Below are 19,714 nucleotides of genomic sequence, written 5' to 3' on the forward strand. Positions count from 1 at the left end.
AGGGGCACGAGGGGCTGACGGCTCAACGCTCCGATCGTTCTCACGTCCGATTCACGTTGCGCGGCGTTCAAACTTTCCTCGGCATGGATGCGTTTGCGCGCGCTCGCCTGCAAAAGTGTCATGTTTTGGCGAACAACAACAACAACAAAGCGCGCTCTCAGGTGTGATGGGCTCCAAGTTGAGCAGGCAGAGAAGTCGAAATCTGGAAAGTAAATGGACCAAGAGACGGCGGCAGAGGAATGACGCGCCGCTGCAAAGCGGCAGGGGAGGCGGCGGCGGCGGCGGCGGGGGCGATCTGTCGTTTACCTCGTTGATATTGAAGTCCGACAAGCTGCCGGCGATGCTGCGCAAACGGGACCGCAGCCCGTACGTCAAGCGGGTGGCTTGGATCCGCGACATCCAGCGACATCTACGCGAGCACAGATCCGAGAAAGCGGCCGAAGTGCTCAAACTGCTGAGAATGGTAAGTTGGCGTTGGGTTAGAGACACCAATGGACCGGTTTTTTTTTTTCTACCCTACTTTGTTCTGACTTTGAAGTTTTGTAACTAAGCGCATGCACAAACGCATGACAATCAAGCGCCGGTCCTACAACAGGTTCATTCTAGATGAGGTTATATTTGCACACCAAGCATTCTGGACTTTGTAAACATGTGTGTGTGTATACAGTATAATTATATATATTATATAAACAGCACATACATTTTTAAGAATGCCAAGAATGTGTGTTCTGTTATCTTTGCAAAGGCAGACATTTACTTGTACCCAATATTGCGGAAAATGAGTGTACCTTTTACACTTTGTGAGTCAGCGTACTTCTTTGAGTCTTACAAGTGATCAATGGTGTCTGACTAAGGCATCCGTTTTGTCTGCGGGACATGTTTATTCATATCTGCGGAACGGAAAGAACGAAAGGTCCAATGAGCCTTTTAAAAGAATAAGAGATTGAAAACTAGTGCACATAAATTGCTGAATGTGTTTTGCATGACATCAAATGTCATCGGGTGCGGTGTTCACATTATGATTTGGTATGTTTTTCTCGAAAAATGAAAAAAAAAATGCAAATGAGAAGCATTGAATTAATGTTGGAAGATCATTATTTTTAATTGGATGCTCTTATTTTTCCACCTTTCCCTCCGAGGGCGATGAATCAAACTAAGTGATTGTTTGAGCATGCGTTATGCGCATTTGTGGTTGAAATACTGTCGTTTTTCCATCCCTTACTTAGCGCCATGTCAGAAATCTGTGTGGCGCTAGTCAAGCCCCTCCAGCATTTGATTTGATATTTATTTCTATATAATTTTCTCAAGCCCCCCCCCCCTTTTAGCCCTGGGAGAGGAAAATCTCGGCGCTGTGCCTGCTTGTGGAGATATATCGTTACATTGTTTTTCACCATTTCAGTACCTGGATTTTTTTTAACATTTATTTAATTTTTGGGTGTGGCGAGGTGCGGTTAGCGAGCAAGATATGTCTCCACCCTGAATATGCATCTTGCTTTTGGATAATCCGCTGGCGAGGCCTGTTTAGAGCGCCTTGTTGTTAGCTGTGAGTGTGGGTAAGAGAAAAGTGGAAGAGAGGCGGGATAAAAAAAAAAAACGGATACATTCCAGTCGGCGGAGGGCTTTGTATGCAAAGGTGAGCATCGTCAGTCTGCTGAGCCTCATTTACTCTTGCGTGGCAATTTCTTGAACCATTCAAATTGGGCAGGGTTGTTAACAACACTCTTTTCAATTTCTAAGAAATCTTGACTCTGCCCTTCCAATGTGGAGTTTGTTATTTTGATTGATTGTTACAACATAGGATAAAGATGATGTTCAAACATTGTGTATTTGCCGCCCCCCCCCCCACAAATAAATAAAAATTGCCACATTTTTTCTGGGTTTTCTCTGTTATGAAGTTAGGCAAATACAAGTTTCATAAAACAGTCAGACATTCTGCCTGTAATCCATTTTTTATTGTTCTAATCATGAAGGGGCCCCCAGAAATTAGTTAGTTTATACATTACAATGTTTCTAAATTCATTGGCCGGTTAATCTGTGTTCTGAATTTTATGTTGTCAAATCTTGGAATCTGCTTGAAAAAAAAAAAAAAGTCCATATCGGTTGGACTGTAATATAAACCACTGTAAATCTCATGAAACAAAATGGAACGGCTAAACATCTGTTCCACAGCTGCCTCTTTCGTGTCATTTTGTGGCCGCTTGACAGACATGCATCTCTTATCACAAATCCATACGATTGTGTAACTCTTTCCATGCTTTTAATCCGTACTTTCCATGGATGAGGATGTGTGGGGGGCGGGGGGGGGGGTTGGATTTAGCCGAACTAGAGAGATGAGAGTGAGCGCCATTTTTACAGCTCAGCTTGAGCTTTCCACTTTCTCTTGGTAGCTTTGCACTGATCAAAGGCAGGGAACAGTCAGGGTGCTCTGACGGGAGCACTTCTGATCAAGAGAACTCCCCGGTGTTAAGGTGGGGGAGGGGGGGACGACGACAACAACCTGAACTTTACTTCCAGTGGAAGCGAGAAACAATACATCAGGTCGGTGTGGGATGAACAGACGTCTTCAAATTGAGATTTGCACGAAACTGAAAGGATGTGACTCGTGCTAAACTGTAAGACGTTCTGACCGATGTGTCTGCCTGTGCTCGTTAGCAGCATTTACGCAGTGGCTCACTTAAAAGATGAGAAAGGGATCCTTTGATCCTGGGCTCTCCCCTTGCCTTATTTTTACACTCGTACGAGAGCAACCGACAATGCCACAAAGTGGCCGCAAAGTTTCTGGCTAATTCTGTAGGAAAGTCGTCATTGGCGTCAAGATTAGGATGTTGGAGTGATACATCCGTATCTTGGTAGTGTCAGGAGGAGCTAAATTTAGCCTGGGTTGTTAGCTGGAAGTTAAGAAGAGTCTTTGCTGCGTGTCCAAATGCTCTTCAGAGCATTCGGGTCGTGTTTTAAGATGCCTTTGAAATGATATTAAGTGTTTTGGGATATTGGTGGTCGATTTACAGTTGAAACTGCTCATACAGTCGTGCCTCGAGATATGAGTTGAATGCTCGTAACTCCAAACAGTTGCATCCCAAATTGCACCCCATTGAAACGAATGGAAATGGCATTACATTAAACCTTTCTCACCTCAAAAAAATTCTGTTTTTAGACCAGGATAATACTACGTTATAAATAGTGTAAATTATACAACATACCATAATCATGATTTTATTCAATGCGAATCTTTCTGCAGTGTGTGACTTAACCACCACGGTGTGGTATGAAGACTTTCGCAACTACTGTAAGCGACTCCTGCGAGTATCGTTATATTGCGTCGTCGTATTATTTGTATTCTCCGACCCTCACGTGGCCCGACGGGAGAGAGCTAAGCGTTCTTTAATGCTCCGTGATTTCGACGCGGCTTTTTTTTTTTTTCTCCCCCTCTTGAGAGGCAGAAGGATTTGCAGATAATCGCCCGGAGATGATGGAACATGTCTCTCTCGCGTGGTGGGAAGCCATTACGGAGAGGAACCAATAACATCTCCATTGCAACACGTGCCCTCGAGGTTGTGAACATAATTAGTTTGGGGTGTTGGAGATATTCATTAAGTGAAGGAAGAATCAGCCAGTATCAAAATGTCGCTGGAGCCAGTCATGGAGGAAGGCGTTCCCTTTTGTTTACAGTACAGAGGAGTCGAACGATTAGTCAAATTCAAACCGACAGTGCGTCGCATTGTAATGCAATTTTCAACTCGCAATCAGATTCTTTTTGAAATTTTGTTCCGCCTGAGTGTACGGTTTGTTGAGTCAATAATAGGTTGGCTCCCATATCACGCGACGTACAGTTTACCGATTGCGCTGCACTTTTCTTCATGAATAAATAATGGCGGAGACAAAAAGGAGGGTTTTGAATGAAATGCAACACAAATTTGGCCAATGACTTCCAGGGAATTTTCTAAATGGCAGCTTCAATCTCACATTTACGACTGGGTAGTAATTTAGTCTCTAATTAACTCTATATGACTTTTGGTAAGAAGCTCATCCTGAAAATGGTCGCCGGCCAATCGCAGAACATCGACGGCTGCACTTGAGCGCAAAATATGGCATCACCCCACGCGTATTTATTTCCTCCCGGATGCAAAGTATAAACGCCGGCCTGGATCAGTCACACTTGACGACGTGTCTAATTGGATTCTAATGAAGCGCACAAGCGAGCAGAGGCAACACTTCTGAGATCAAATTACATGCCCAGCCTTCAAAAGGACGTTTTTCTTTTTCCTCAATCGGATCCGAGTCCATGACCAAAACGGGAATGTGGACAAATGGAAAAATATATGAAGTCTTGCAATTGGGAAGCGGCCAAATGAATCCTTGGAATTAGATCTGATGGCGTTGTAGCCGCATCATAATACAATAGACTTCGTCTGGGCATGAAACAACGTGTATCGCAGGGCCAGCTGGCCTGGAGGACAGACCAGCATTAGGGACTCCCACCGAGGTCCAGTGTAATAAATCAAGTCAGAAGCCAGAGGAGGAGAAAATGCTGATGGAAGTTTCCCCTCCTCTATGTGTCCCCTCAAAGGGTTTGGCCCGTCAGAGAGCGCAGAAAATTACATAACCTCCAACCCCCGGTCTGTATTAGAGTGTCCATTATCACACTATTTGGCAAGATGGTATTCTTTGAGAGCTGGATCGGGTTGTTTTTTTTTTTTTCTAACATGAATCTGTATTTAGAGTTAAAGAACTGCGAATACCATCGGTCCCCTGAGATGTGCCCTGCTTCTGCACGGCTTTGCTTTACATTCCTGTCGTCTTGCTCGATATCAGCAGTGGTGGGAAATAACAACGTCCAAATACTTAATGACGAGGGATGCCCCAATCGCATTTTTGGAGGGTGGGGTGGGCATGAGTCTGAGTCACTTGATTTTTGAGTGCATGCTAATCCCGATACTTCCGGAGTACATTAAGAAGAAAAGAGAGCGTCAAAAATGCCGACATCAATCAGCTGAGATCACGTGAACGGAATTTGAGGATGATGTCATGATTTTCATACTGGATCGGGACATCGCAATTGGGCTATTACACTTCTACTGACCAGAATCTCTCTTTTTTTTTTTTTTTTACACAGATGTAGATTTATGATTATGACGCCAAGATTAGTCTTTCACCAAGGGCCACTTTTTGAACATTCCTCTCTTTGCAGGATTTGGGACTCCAGGGAACGTCGCTCAATGACATTTTGTACAAGAATGCGGCTTTTCTCAACCTGGTGGACCCGATCTCACACGAGCTGCTGTTGAGTTTGGCCCGAGACCTGCAATGTCCTAAGAGGGTGAGGATCTGGAACCCGTTTTAAAATGCTTCGTCTTTACCTTGAGAACTTTCATGCACAGATAATGATAACCTGTAACCTGATAAGCTGTCTACTGTAGTCAACGCTGTCCCCGAAAGCGTTCAAATGTGTGTGGCATTGGTAACCCGCCGTATGTGCAAAAAAAAAAAAAAAAAAGAAGAACGTGAATAGAGCGTCACCCTTACTGTCATGAGTGAAGTCAAGCAAAGATATTTAAAGGCACTTTTTCAGCAGATGAATTGTTGATGAGCTGATGGAAACTGGCTGTAAAATCTAAATACTTGCACAACGAGTCTAACTCAATGACACAAAGCCCAGTGCGTTTGTTTAGGAGATTGGTTGTCTCTCTGTGGTATGCCGGGCTTAGATATGTACCTGCCGCTTCTGAAAATGTGGCGCCTGAAGCGAGAGTAAAGTTTTTGTCTGCTGGAATCACGTTAAACTATTGACGCAGGTAGCGTCATGTAATTTGGGAAAGTTGATCGGGGCACAGGCACGTGGATTGTGTGCCCCTGCGGAAAATATGTGGCGTACGTCAGACCTATTTTATGTATGCGATTGGCCGTGACTGCAGTCGAGTGTGATTACTTCCACATCGGCAGAGCCCTCCTTCTTGCAGGTCCGCCGGCTTGCCTTCGTCTGCCAAATTCCCAATATCAGGTCTATCGGTCTGGATTCACTCTGGTCCACAGGGCACCACTGTGCCGGCTTTCCTGCCCTAATAGAAGAGAACCGTTTTAGGAAATCTTAACATTGGACGTTTTACTAAAAGTCTGACTTGAAATTTTATCTGTATTTTACGGTTTCTGTTCATGCATGAAGACCCCTGATGAATCCAAGTTGGCAGCCGAGCTCACCTTTGGCACACAAATAAGAAACTCCCCACGATGGAGGCGCGAAGAAGAGAAAGACACCAAATAAACCGAGTGGCTGAATTTCACAGAACAGACCCGGCAGCCACGACCGCTATCTGGCATCGGCAGTTTGAGAAAAGAAGGTCGGCCTAAAGATTAACTCGCCGGGAGCTCATTTTGACTCACTGAGTCCACGAGGATAATGACCTGTGAGCAATTCTAATCTTATCGCTGTTTACGTTTGCAAAAGGGGATGCCCACGAGGAGAAGAGTGAACGTTCGGCGTGGGCGTAAGCGTTCTCTTGATTGACTGGTGACCCGAGACGGGACCCGGTCTGCATGCTCATTATACATGTGCAGCAGCTGCTGTGGCCAATCTAATCCAACATAGACACATTTTGAATGATATAAACAAATGGGAATCGAAAAGCGCAACTGTCGTTGCTAACCGTTGACGCGTCAATGACGTATTGCGTTGTACCTGAGCATTAATCCAAATGGAATTTCCCGAGGCGAAGCTATGCGATTGTTTTAAATACACATGCACTCCTTTTGTTTTCTCTTTAGTTTGACAGAAAACTTAATTTTAGTGTGACATTAAAAAGCTTGAAGCCTATTTTTTGACTAATTATTCACTATCTGCCAAGCTGCTTCTTAACTCATTAACAGATGAAATAATGGACCTTTGACTTCTATTGCCGTCAATGGCAGTGTTGATGTGAAGTGAGTTTCAACCGAGTTCGTTGCCAGCTTGGATCTTGGGAGAATTTGCATATGGGGTCACTTGTTAATATAAAAAAAATAAGCTAGTCTAGCATGTGTTTTGATGCAGCATGGGTACCGCGCGACATTGAATCTATCGTTCCAAATCATGCGAGGAGATGTGTTCAGTCACCTAGATAGCTAAAAATGGCAGCACGGACTGTTTTTAGGTTTGAGACATACAGTATTTGTTTGTCACCCAAGACACAAAGCGGCGGCTGAAACGGTTAATCGCTTGAAGTTAAATTGCCTTTTTCTTTTCTTACCCTTCCCCAGTCTCTCTCTCTCTCTCTCTTTGCCACACTGCTTCTTTCTTGTTGTTGTGTTGTAGCATTAATTAGATTTGCGCAGCTCAGCGCCACCTATTCCATTTATAGTGACAGAGGAAGACAGAGGGAAAAAAAGAAGGACATGGAGGATGAAGGAGGAAGTGCCAGTAGGACCACAAAGTACATGTTGCCGGGAGGAAAATGCAGTTTCCTTTATAAGATCAGAAAGATGTTTCGCAACAGTGTAGATTTCCACCATAACCTGGTTTAAAAATACAAAACAAAACAACAACCCCAAAAAAAGTCTTCAGGGACTGAAATGAACCAGAGAACTGATGCGGCATTTGAGGAAACTGGGAAGTGGGACGCGGATGGTCCCACTTCTGACTTCAAAGGAATGTAAACAACAAATAGAGTCGATTCCAATCAATTGTTTGTTGTTCGGATTCCTCATGACTCATTTTGACCTTCAGCAAACCTTCTTCATATATTGCTTCATTTATAGAAATAAAGGCGTGCTTTTCTTCTCTCAACCGTAGGCTAGTTTCGGAAGACAAGAAGAATATCAAGTAACCGCTCCTTCAAGCGTCCGATGTTTCGTCATTTCCGAACGCTCCGTTTGATTGAGATTTGCGATTCACTGCGTGTCCGTTGTGCTGCTGCAGGAGACGGACTCCCTCAAGTCCACCAACAAGATCTGCCGCCAGCTAATTTACCACCTGACTCCTCACTCCAAGTGGACGAGACAAAGCGTTCCCAGGAGGAAGTCTCAGGCCTGGTGAGAGCGTTGTCGCCGCATCATCACTCTTCAGATGGAAGCTCCCTGGCATACCCGGGGGCACATCCTCGCCGTAAACATTTGTGAGAGTCATAAATCCTCCTTAAAGCCTCTCGGAAACACTCATCTGAATTTGTGTATGGGAGTATGGAGAAGTGCTCCTTTATTATCCTGCATCACGTTTTACATTGAATCAGGGACACTTTTTAAAGCGGAGGCCACCCCGTCAGGGTCAATATTAGCGTTCGTGCTTCGACCATATCGAATTTTAGATTTTGGAGCTGCAGGCACCATCTGGAGTCACACCAGTGTAAGTTCCGTCATGATCCAAGAGAAACGACAGAATCTCGAGCCTTTGATTGTGAATCGCTGCTCTGACATGCCTGAATTTCAACATTGACGATGCGCTATCAGCATTGTGTTCCGCGAAATGAAATGCGGCGTGGAAAAGGAGCTTAAGATACCTGAAGATAAGATACCGCAGGCGCCGGATTGCAAGGAGGAAAACACTGGTTGACAAGGCCTAATCCCGAACGTTGCTTGTCGACTTCCACTTAAAAACATCACCCGCACACACTGGGAACTTTTTGAGCCAATTATTTGCGGAGTCAAAACAGATTCAACATTGTCGAAGGCTCCTCGAGGTGTTTGAAGACGGCATAAACAACAGTTCCGTCGCTCCGGCCTTCATCTCGCCATGTTTGCGAAAAACAACGAGCTCATTAAAAAAGATCTGCTCCTATCACGGCACTTCACGCAGGAAGACTCATTCGAACAGACAAGAACCGGTGTCAATGATGCGACCTGAAATTCCGCGCGATTTAGTCAGGATGGGGCAAAATAATTGAAGAACCGTTGATTGATAGCAAAGTAATCTTTTGATCGGGTCCACTCAATGGTTGATTAATTGCCGCTTGAAGCAAACGAGTTGAGGTGGAGTGCACTACTGGGCTGCCACCAGCGGAGGTGCCGTTGAGGTCTACTTTACTACTTTGCACGCGGCTTAAGGGTTCAGCTAAATACGAAAAAAAAAAGAAGGAATCACCGTATGAACGAAGGGCATTGCAGTAGCACTGGTATTTACGGTTCATCAACAACCAAAAAGAGCTCCATGATATATATCGGTGACAGTCTTAACCCTTTCAGGGATAGCGGTGACAACAGTGGACAGCCTACCACGTTGCCAGGTTACAAGGTGCATGAAAGGGTTCATTTGATTTGATTTTTTTTTTTTAAATTAGGATTTCGAAATGTATTTTGCCATCAAAATATTCAGTGTTAAAAAAATCACCACGTGAAAGAATGACAGATGAGTTACAGATTGTTTGACGGCCGGTTGAGCTCTTCCATTTTTTTTTTTGGTGTCATCTTGTGTTTGAATTTAAATGTCGAATACAGGCTTCGGGATCACGTTCTTAACTGATTGTATATGTTGGTAGGATTGACAAACGGCGTGATTGAATACTGGATTCCTCCGGGATAATGACACATTTGGGGTGGGTGGGTGGGGGGGGGGGTAGAAAACAAACCTCTTAGCAGATGGCTTGGTGAAGACTTTCACCATTGTACACTTTGAGTGGCGCAGCCCCAGAGCGACGCTGTGTTTGACATCCCAGTGAGTCACTTCATTCATGGAAACTGAATAAATAAAATTTGCAATGTTAATGTCACAGCAGCCAAGAACCAAAAAAAAAAAAAAAAAAACAAAACAAACAAAACCCCATTCGTAATGTGTATTATTTTAGTGCAACAAACCTTTGCCGGCGATGAGCTACTCCGTCACACGTCTCTCATGGGCTGCTCGTGCGGCTAAGCGGCATCATTGGGAGACATTTGCTCATCATGCAAAACATACAGGTGGCACATGGAAAAAGAATGGAAGGAAACAAACAATCTTTCTCAAGCGCGGTCAATATGAAACGGATTCCGTTTCGTTGCCCGGTGACATCGCTAACCCATTTCCAGTGACCTCGTTGCACAAACTGTCCTAATATGCAGCTGGGTGGAAGTGCTCGGTGGCTAAATTGCGAATCCGGCCATGATTTGATTCCGAGTGACAAACTGGATGCTTTGTAAGAAAGCGACGCTGCGACAGAAGACACAGAAAACAGTTTGCCTTACATAACCGTGTATCGCGGAAGGGCTGCTTTACTATGTCAAGGAACAGTTATGAAACCGACATCGGGAACGCACAGCTTCGAATACGGTGCAAATGGGCTCCGGTGATCTTTATACTCCTCGCAGGGGGTTCACATCGTGAAGATCACACTCGTCTTTGTTTCATTCAAGATTCAATCAAGGCTGGTTCATGAGGAGGTTAAGAGCCGTTTACGATCTGGGGTATTACAAGTCTTGAATTGTTTGTTTTGATTAGTTTTTTTAAGCCACGTATCATCAAATTCCACACTCCAGGAAATCACATTCAAATCTTGTGTGAGCCTGTCCACATTTCCTGGGCCTAATTGTCATTCTGGCCCCGTGCCATAACGACTGGACTTTCCTGCTCATCGTTGTCTTTCCAGGAGCTTCGGGTCGACCACGGGAAGCCCTCAATTATTCATGTCCATGACGAGCGATGAGGTCAAAGTATGCAGGCTTGCCGTTCCGCGTCAAGCGTGATTTTGATGGGCCAACATAGAAACAAGTTCAAGTCACGTTGCCCTTTAAACACACAAAAGGGTCACAAAGGGCTTCCCAAACCCACAGTTCATGAAAATCAAAGACACGGAAAACGCTGCTACCTCCATCATTGCGTAATGATTTTGCAGAGGGCGGGTTTTGAAAGGAAGCAGCTTGTGGGAGAAATTCCGACAGTCGACGTTCACACACGGCGGGTGACACCTGCCCAAACAGCTGTCAAGACCACACAACTCTTCTCACTCTTATCATCAGACGCCACAAAGCTCCGAAATGCCGCCCGGGGCTCACCAGCTGAGTAATGTTGTCCGCTCTGAGACAAAAGCCGAGCGTAATTGCGCTCGCTTTCCTCAATCGCTCTGCTATTATGCCGATTCGAGACAAACGAGGTTAAGTCATCTCGCGAAGCCGCTCTGATCCCTCCACCGGTGTGAAATCGTGCCTGCAATCAGAGTCCAATCGAAAAAAGTGCTCGCAAAGAGCAACAATATTTTTGGATGATTGGAATATGATATCGAGTCGTGTAAAATTGTACACCTATTATAAAAACATTGAAAGTAACTCCAGGGATACAACAATCCAAGAAATGTGTGAAATAGTGCAGCGGAGGAGAAAAAAAAATGAAATTACCCTAATGGGACATTTACATGTGTAATTTTGTGACAGTCTATGAGCAGTTACCAGTTCCAGCAAACATAAGGATAGCAGTTCAAACATTAGTTCTGAGATGTATTTTCTCTTTTCTAAAAATGGTGAGAACTCTCCAGTGATTTTGAACGTGTCAAGGAAAAAAAAAAACACGGGGGGGGGAGGGGCGCGTTTGTGTGAATACAAGAGCTCTAATCAGCAACCTTGCAGTGATTCCGCCGCCTCCTCTATCTCCGAGTTTGACAGCCCCGTTTCCCCAGAGCCTAAGCTCCAACTGCAGCACTGCTGCGTGTGGCAATAACCGAGCAAAATGGACTCTTTATAGTCAGCGAGGAGAAAGCGCCTGGTAACGGAACAGAGGAAGACAATCGGGAATGTGGTGGCATCTTGCGGCATTTTTATTACAAAAAGCACCACAAAAAAAAAAAAAGCTAATTTGTCTTTTTTTCCCCATAAATACCATGGTGACAGGTTCCACAAAAAATGATCAGAATAAAAAGTGATTTTATGGATTCATGAATAGTGAACCGTATGTTTCCTGAAACGTCCTTTCCAAACCGTCAAATGCAGGTTTTGGAAATAAAAGTTAAGTGCAGTACCGAAATAAACCAGCTGCAGGCTGCAGTTTCATAATATGAGTCGCTTTGACTCGTGTTCCGGTGCTTTGCCGATCTTCAGGGGTCAACACTATTTTAAGAACGATCCTAAGCTAATTGCGTTTCTTGTCTGAAGCTGCCTCAGGCTCCCGTAAAATAAGTTACCGGTTCCGACAAGGTTGACAACTCCTCCCCACTTTATGCTACATAATCTTGGATGACGATCTGTCGGGGCGTACGCTCACTTTATGTTTGTTCAAGAAAATTCGTAGTGGTTCTGGGATATTTGTGGCAATTAGCACAGGCAAAATGTGTCACACCTCACCCTGCGGGGCAAATAACACTCACCAACGCGGGCTGAAAATTGAACTGAAAGTAGCGTCACATTGAGATTCATTCAAAATAACCGCACCGCATAAAAATGACTATTCAATTCAAACACTAACCCTGAAAGTCATTCGTCACTGCCTCCAAGCAATAACTTTGTCGGCACATTTTGACCGAGCTACAATTGTTTTGATCTACTCGGGTTTTAAGTGTAGCCCCAAAGGTCAGGTCAAACGTGATGAAGTCATTCTCCAATTCATACTTGGATTTAATCAAGACTACCAAATTCCATATAAAGTCCAAAATACCAAGGTTCAACGAACAAAACAAACAGTCGCGACCAGTTTCAGCAGGACGTGACTCGACTTGGACAAGGACAGAGAGCAACAAACGATGAGCCAACAAAGACAGACAGAAAACAGGAATCCTGACGAGACACTGAGAAACATTTAGACGAGGGAGCCGTTTGGTCAACACAAGCGCAGGTGGACCCGAATACCGAACGGGCCTGACAAGAAAAAAAGGACACGGAGGGAATACCCAAAACTAAATCCAGTCAGAGCAAAACAACAAAAGCACAGCTCATGACAGAGAACCACTAAGTGAAAACAAATACGCAGCGCATCCTTAAGAGAGGTTGACCAAAACCAACTTGGATTCCACAGTAAAAAGAAATCCAAATACTCCACCGAGGAGGAAAACCAACAAGAGATTTAAATCAAATGGACTAAAGGGTACACAACTGAAAGTAGCCTTAACCTCCTCTCGAAGTGAGGAAATAAAGAACCGCAAACTGTTCCTCTCGTCTCCCTGTAGATTACTCATTCATGAGACTAAATGAAGGGGAACTTATAGTCTGCGTAGGAGGACAGTCATTACAAGTTTCTTTCGCCTCATGCTTTTAACTGTCACTCTGGAGATGCAATATACAGTACATGAGTTGCCCCCCACCACCCCAAAAAAAAATATTTAGAAGAGATGAGAACCAAGCTGGAACGAAGCTAAAAGTGCGCCTGCTGATACGCGGGTTGCCAGGGGGTGTAACAGAAGTCGATTTCCATCAGAAACATGACACCGAGTCATCAAAAACTCGAGTATCATCACATATTGGCATCATTTAACAATAAGAGCCTCTGCTATAACAATGATGTGACTCGGTGCGATTTTCTTTTCCAACCACGCAGCCCATTAGAAGACAGCTTCATTAGGCCAACACTTTCTCTCGGTTGCCATGGCCTTTGCAGCATGCCCCCCCCCCCCGCCCCCCACCTCGGCCTGCGTTCTATTTCAATATCGCAAAGACCCCAGACGCTTCCTTTCCCATCTCTGGGCTTTACATAACCACACAGCAGCGAGCACCCTTGCTCCGTGCATGAAAGTTAACAACATCCCCGAGGAAAGTCGGGGCTATGAAAAGCAATTAGACTGTCTGCTCCAGCCATATGTAAGCAGCCGATAGTTTGACACGCGCGACTCGGCGCTTATTAGATTCCTGCACTGTTGACAGTTAGCTGCCAACCATGTCAATAGTTGGTCTTCCTCTCTGCGGCATGCGTGCCGTCTTTGCATTTACGAGTACCGTGGCACCTCTACTTACGAACGTCTTTTCATACAAATTTTTTAAGTTACGAAACGCCTCAACAGGAAAATGTTGCCTCTTGTTGAGATACGAAAAGTAAAAATACAGGACGGGCTGGTAATTGCAGCAACGGGGTTTCCTGAACGCAACATATTTCTAACTGCTCCGCCATTGGCTATTACCTAGCATCTTCCTGGCATCCCATTGGCTAAGAATATTTCTACCACTCCTTCTGTTTCTACTTTTAACATCATTTACGGGGCTCGCAAGTTCAGAAGGACGCCGCCACAGTTTGCCATTTTTCTCATGATAACGGGTTGTGGACCAAAAAAAAAAAAAAAAAAAGGCTTTCTTCAGAAAATGCAAATCGCGGGCCCGCGGCCAAATGAGTAGCTTGTGGGTGGGAATTGTGGCCACGCAGCCCCGAGGCAACGTGCTTGGAAGCAAAGTGTGGAGTCGTCCCTTTTCTGTCTCATTAAAAAAAAAAAAAAAAACGCAGCCCGACACCCAAACTCCCACACTCTGCACCACCACTCTGTCCATGGACAAATCTTGCTCGACTTTGTTGGTTGTGCAGGATATCGTTTTCCCAGACAAACGGGTGGGAGGACCTCTTGCTGAGCAAACACCCGCTATAAATACATTGCTCACACTCGGAATTACTCATCAATATAAACATTTTCGAAAGCGGACCTTTTCAATTGAACGAATTATTACCTCATGCTGCGACTCAGCAGCTATCAGGGCAGTCGAAACCTCCGATGACTTTACATCGGGGGGTGGGGTGGGGGGGGCAACTCTGGTCCTCGAGGGCCGCTACCCCGCATGTTTTAGATGTTTCCCCTCTTACAACGAACCCGATTCAAATGCTGGACTCATCAGCAAGCTCTGCAGAAGCCTGGTAACAACCCTGATCGTTCGAAACAGGTGTGTTGGAGGAGGGGAAACATCGAAAACATTCTTCCTCTTTTTTCCCTTTTAATTCCCCCGCGCACGCCACAAAACGAACAAATTGGAATATAACGACCCAGCAGACGAAACAGACTCATTCATCATTAAGAGCAGTCCTATAACACTTGATGAATAGCTGAATGAACCACGGGCAGGCGAACTCTCATATCAATAAAATAATCTATAAAAATTACTTTAAGGGTTGGGAGGCCAAATGAGAATTTTTATGAGCCGTCCAAGAAAAATATGAGATGAAGATGAACGGAGTATATGAAAGGAGGAGATGAAGTATAACCCGTTGCTTTCATCAATCATCTCCCGAATCACAGTGCTGATCGTGTTTTAGTCCTGGACTGAACCTGAAGGGTGACAAATGTATTTATTGCATGCAAATTAATGAGCAGGGAGATGATCCAGAGGGACACCCGGGAGCTAATTAGCCAAGAACTTTCGCCAGTACACCAAAATGTGTATCTATATATAATTTCTTTTGAAAGAGCCTCTGACAGTCTGTGTTGTTATGTGCTTGCTGCAAGAAGTCACGGCCTGCGGCTAATCCCGGCAGAACGCCGTCTTCAAGTCTCCTTGAATGTCACTTTTCAGAGATGCGGGTGGGGGAGGGGGGTGTTAAACTGAAACCGCAGCTGACATTCATGTTACAAACTGTCTTTGTCTTGTCTTTTTTTTTTTCTGTACCCCACTCCGCGAGTCCATCGTTGTCATGTCCCCAATCTTTAGTTTCGCGGTTCTTTTTCACGGAAATGACATTCGCACCCAAGAGACAGAAGCCATTACTCAAGATTGAGACACATTGAAATGCTAATTCTCCCATTGCATTATCGATCTCAGCGCTTGTTACGCTCTCCTAGAGTTTGGGGGTTTCTTTTTGGGGGTTTTCTGCATACTTTGCAATTCCTGCAGTCTATTGGGACAGCGTGCCCCCACCATCTTGTCATGTGACAGTCCTCCACCTGCCTCAACGTTAGTTTCTCTCCTTTTCCCAAATAGCCTGAAGACCACCCTGAAGAAAAAGCTGGCCGGCGATGTGGTCAACCTCTCCGGCATCCCGCTCTCGGGAAGAGACGTCCACCGCGTGGGCTTGTACCTGCAGGGTGCCAGCGACGGCGTGTCGGCTGTGGACTTGAGCTTCACGGGCCTTCAGGACGACAGCTTGCGCCTGCTCCTGCCGGTCCTAAGCGGTTTGCCCAAGTTGACCACGCTCGCCGTCAACGGCAACCGTCTGACGGCAGCCGTCCTCAAGGATGTGACGGAGGTGGTGAAGGAGCCGAAGAAGTTCCCCAGCCTGGCGTGGATCGACCTGGGTAACAACGTGGACATCTTTACCGTGCCGCAGCCCCTGCTGGTGGCCCTGCGCAGACGTTTCGGTTTATGCAGCAGTCTGCCTACCATATACGAGTACCACGAGGCAAAGTTCGGCGGCTACGTTACCAATATGGAGACTTCCGTGGAGGAGACCAGCGTGTTTGAGGAAGGCGACGAGGGCGAGGATGAGCGAGACGAAGACGACGACAGGCTGGAGTTGCGAGCTTGGGGCTTTACGGAGGAGAGAACGTCCAGGAATGTGCAGGTGGCCTTCTGTGGGAGGTGATCAAGAAGAAATCTTGACTGACTTTCCTGGCTCTTCGTCTTGTCCCTTGAGATAAAAAGTAAATGCAGTTTTGTCCCTCTGGACAGCTAAGGTAGAGGCATGTTGAAAATGATCAAAGATCATAACTCATTGCTCATTATTTTGCGGACTCTTCATCCAAGGAAACCCCCGAGGACCCCAATTTGAGGAAGCTGACTTGTGAAACCACTGACCGAGTCTCTTGCCGACCCGTGGAAAAGCTGGGCAGTTAAGTGCCTTGCACAAGAACACCTTAGCAATCACTGACAATATGTTTACACGGTCACAATGGGAACCCTTCCGACTTCCTGGCATCGGAAATGATTCGTTTTCATCCTCCAGAAAACAAACTCTCAGTCCACGTGACTAACCGCTCTTGAAATACAAAGTTTACACAATCCGTTCCAAACACTGATCATCAGATGCTGAGGTGCCAAAAAACGGAGGGTTGCATTTCATTCAAGAGTTACTGCACATGACTGAGTGTATGAGGCTTTCAAAATAAAACAGGAAGTCAACACTGTGTTGAATATCCATCCACGATCTAATCCGCTCATCCTCACCAGGGTTGCGGGCGTGCCGGAGCCCATTGTGTTGAATTTACAAAATGTTGAAAACATTTTTACTCCCAACTGTTTTTGTACACAAAATGAGAACAGGGTACAATAGTTTAGCCTTTTCTAGGTAGGAGGAGAGCCACAAAACAAAACATTGTCATTCCATTGAAGTTCAAAATGGCATAAATGTTCCAAACAAAGGCAGCACGCTGATATAGTGGTGAGCACATCTGCCTCGCAGTTTTGAGGTTCGGGTTTGAACCCTTGGCATGCTTTCCAATACTCGCATGGGTTTTCTCACTGTACTCATCTCAGATAAAAAAAAAAAATGCATGATAGCTTCATTGAACACTCCAAATTGGAACCATTTGTGTCTGTATTATATATGCCCTGAAAGTGGCTGGAAAAACAGTCCAAGGTGCAGCCAGAGTCTCTTGCCAAACGTCAGCAGACTCCATCTTACTAATAAAGAGAACACGCCCCATTGAAAATGGATAGCTGATACAAACGGTATTTTTGACTGTAGCTGTGTTTATCTGCACCCGCACACACGCGCGCGCACACACATTTGCATATGTCCATCCAACTGAACTGATTACTGCCTGGGTTCTCTCAAATCTACTTTTTCTCAGTAAATAGGACAAGCCCCAGATTATTTTGATGACGGCTTATGACGATTGAGTTTATTTATTTATAGGGGCAAGAAGGATGGCAATCTGGCATGTGTGTGTGTGTATATTTTATATATATATATATATATATATATATATATATATAATACACACACAGACACACACACACACACACATTTTAAACTGTACAAATTGTCACATTTTAAACTGTACGTTGTAGCATGTTTTTTTTTAATGTACATGACCACAAATATATATTTTCTTTTAAAATGTGACACTTTATCCTGCCTCTTGTTGTTGCTGTGTTATTGTGTATTTGTTGGCGTGCTATTGGTTTTTTTTTGTGCTAGGATACTAATGAGACGAATGCCTGGTGTTTGTGTGTGTTTGTAATATTAGAATGTGCATCAGCTGGCACGCAGTGTAACAGACTACGGTACCTTTTGATCACAGAAATGAAATGTTTACTCATTTGCACTTTAAGGACAGCGAGTCCTCGGAATAAACAGACTTTGTTTTAATGAGTCTTTCTTGATATGAAAGTTAATGAAACACTTTATCTTATAAATTATTATTTTGATCATTTTCTACAGATCAGGTGATGTGTGCATCAGCTCAAGTTTTTCTTTTTAGAGCTTTTATCAATGGAGTTGTTACCTTTCTTTTAGAATGAAGATGATCTTTACCTTCTGTTGCTTCCGAAATAAACTCTGTTTGAAAATCTCGTTCTGAGGATTTCTACTACTGTATATGTTGGCTTTGGAAATGAACAGATACTGCCCTGTATCAGCACCTTTGTTCCATTAGATGCATTAAAAATTACAATTACTGTATACATATATCTTGGTTTTTTTTGCATAACCTTACCTTCATGGAACTTCACTAAGGCAACAAATATATAACGCAACAAACCTAACGATGGCCATTGACTTTTGCACAGTAAGTTATATTGGTTAAAATTAATTAAACTCGGTGGGTTTGTGAGTGGAATGATAGAAGAGGAAATCAATATTTAACCGGCTTTCTTTGTCAATAGAGCAAAACAAACACAATCTGAATGTGATCATGTATGCGTTTGTAAGAGAGCGAGAGAGAGAGAGAGAGAGAGAGAGCAGACAAAATGCTGACAGCCGCATCTTGTTTTTTTTTCTCCCCATCGGCACGTTTGCATGTCAGCATTTCATCTGTTGTGTGTGAAGAAATGTCGCCCTGAGCCGACCTGTCACGAGATGAATAATACCAACGTCCTGCCAGCGAGGCGTTTTCACCCGGTGGGTGCAGTCTGCAGCCATCAGTCTTCGTTCCGATCCCTTGTCCCTCTGAATGAAGGCCGCGAGTGTCAGCTGGAAAACGTTTCGAGTCGGGAAGTTTTCCAGGCTTTCACTGTTTCATGTTTATGCAAGTAGAAAAGACAAAAGTCAACACATCAGTCAATACCTTCAATTCAGGGCATGTCTCGTTGTGGTTTAATACACCTACATTATGATTGCCAATAAAAACTACTATAAAATTCAAATGTCCCTCGAAGCACCGACCTTTGAACCTTGCAATGTGAATCTTGAGTGGAAGACACTTACTAAACAAATCCACTCAGCTATCTGATCTGCCTCAGGCCACTGAACTGGAAAATTCTAATCAGCAACTCGCACTCGCACATTCGCCAATTGACTTTCACAACCAAACAAACTTGGCGAGGCACAAACTGCGACCCCGGGTGTCCTTTTATGGTAACAATGTTTAATGCTCTGTATATACTGCACTGTATATTTTTTATTGGACCATTTCCAATATGGCAGCGTTATCGTGGCGAAAGCGGTGTGGATATTTGAGAGGCGTTTTGGCAATGAACGACTCGTTCCATTCATTGACTTTGTGTGATCATTTCTGCATGCACAATGCTGACGCTAGTTGCTGTTGCTCGTTGGACCGGAGCAGCAGATTTGTATTTGTTTTATAAAAAGGGCAACTAGTCCATCTAGTGACGAAAAATGGATTTACATGTTCCTCTGCAGATGGCTCCATTTGATGAATTCATTGGAAGGACAATGACACTGAGCTACCCGTGTCAAACTGAAAATCAATCCACATAAGGGATTCTCTCTCTCTCTCTAAATACCTTTACCCTGTTTTTTTAGCCTTACACAAAATTTCACTGAAAT

At 44.5% G+C, this 19,714-nt stretch overlaps 1 protein-coding gene and 3 long non-coding RNA genes across 7 annotated transcripts in view; 1 reads left to right on the plus strand and 3 right to left on the minus strand.

Moving 5' to 3' along the window:
* Positions 1–18,388, plus strand: LOC147191662 (leucine-rich repeat-containing protein 75B-like). The gene is made up of 4 exons (XM_086135827.1): positions 1–463; positions 5,189–5,317; positions 7,889–8,001; positions 15,748–18,388. The coding sequence occupies exons 1-4, from the start codon at positions 167–169 to the stop codon at positions 16,346–16,348; spliced, it is 1,140 nt and encodes a 379-aa protein (XP_085991953.1). The 5' UTR covers positions 1–166; the 3' UTR covers positions 16,349–18,388.
* Positions 398–6,481, minus strand: LOC147191663 (uncharacterized). Its single transcript, XR_015103583.1, has 3 exons — positions 6,196–6,481; positions 5,927–6,056; positions 398–890 (listed from the first exon to the last, which is right to left on the minus strand). It is a non-coding gene; the product is annotated as an uncharacterized LOC147191663 (long non-coding RNA).
* Positions 7,264–10,725, minus strand: LOC147191664 (uncharacterized). Its single transcript, XR_015103585.1, has 3 exons — positions 9,757–10,725; positions 9,531–9,639; positions 7,264–7,316 (listed from the first exon to the last, which is right to left on the minus strand). It is a non-coding gene; the product is annotated as an uncharacterized LOC147191664 (long non-coding RNA).
* LOC147191665 (uncharacterized) overlaps positions 15,967–19,714 on the minus strand; it is a 15,633-nt gene continuing 11,885 nt past the window's right edge. For 3 of the 4 annotated variants that reach the window (XR_015103582.1, XR_015103579.1, XR_015103580.1), the window contains exons 5-7: positions 18,775–18,938; positions 16,189–16,393; positions 15,967–16,108 (exon numbers count right to left, since the gene is read on the minus strand). This is a non-coding gene — a long non-coding RNA (uncharacterized LOC147191665). The remainder of the gene's footprint in view (positions 16,109–16,188; positions 16,394–18,774; positions 18,939–19,714) is intronic. The other variant, XR_015103581.1, reaches the window with a different exon arrangement.

This window comes from Hippocampus guttulatus, chromosome 17 (assembly GCF_054856545.1).
Source record: "Hippocampus guttulatus isolate MCC_2025c chromosome 17, RoL_Hgut_1.0, whole genome shotgun sequence".
In the NCBI taxonomy this organism is placed as follows: Eukaryota; Metazoa; Chordata; class Actinopteri; order Syngnathiformes; family Syngnathidae; genus Hippocampus; species Hippocampus guttulatus.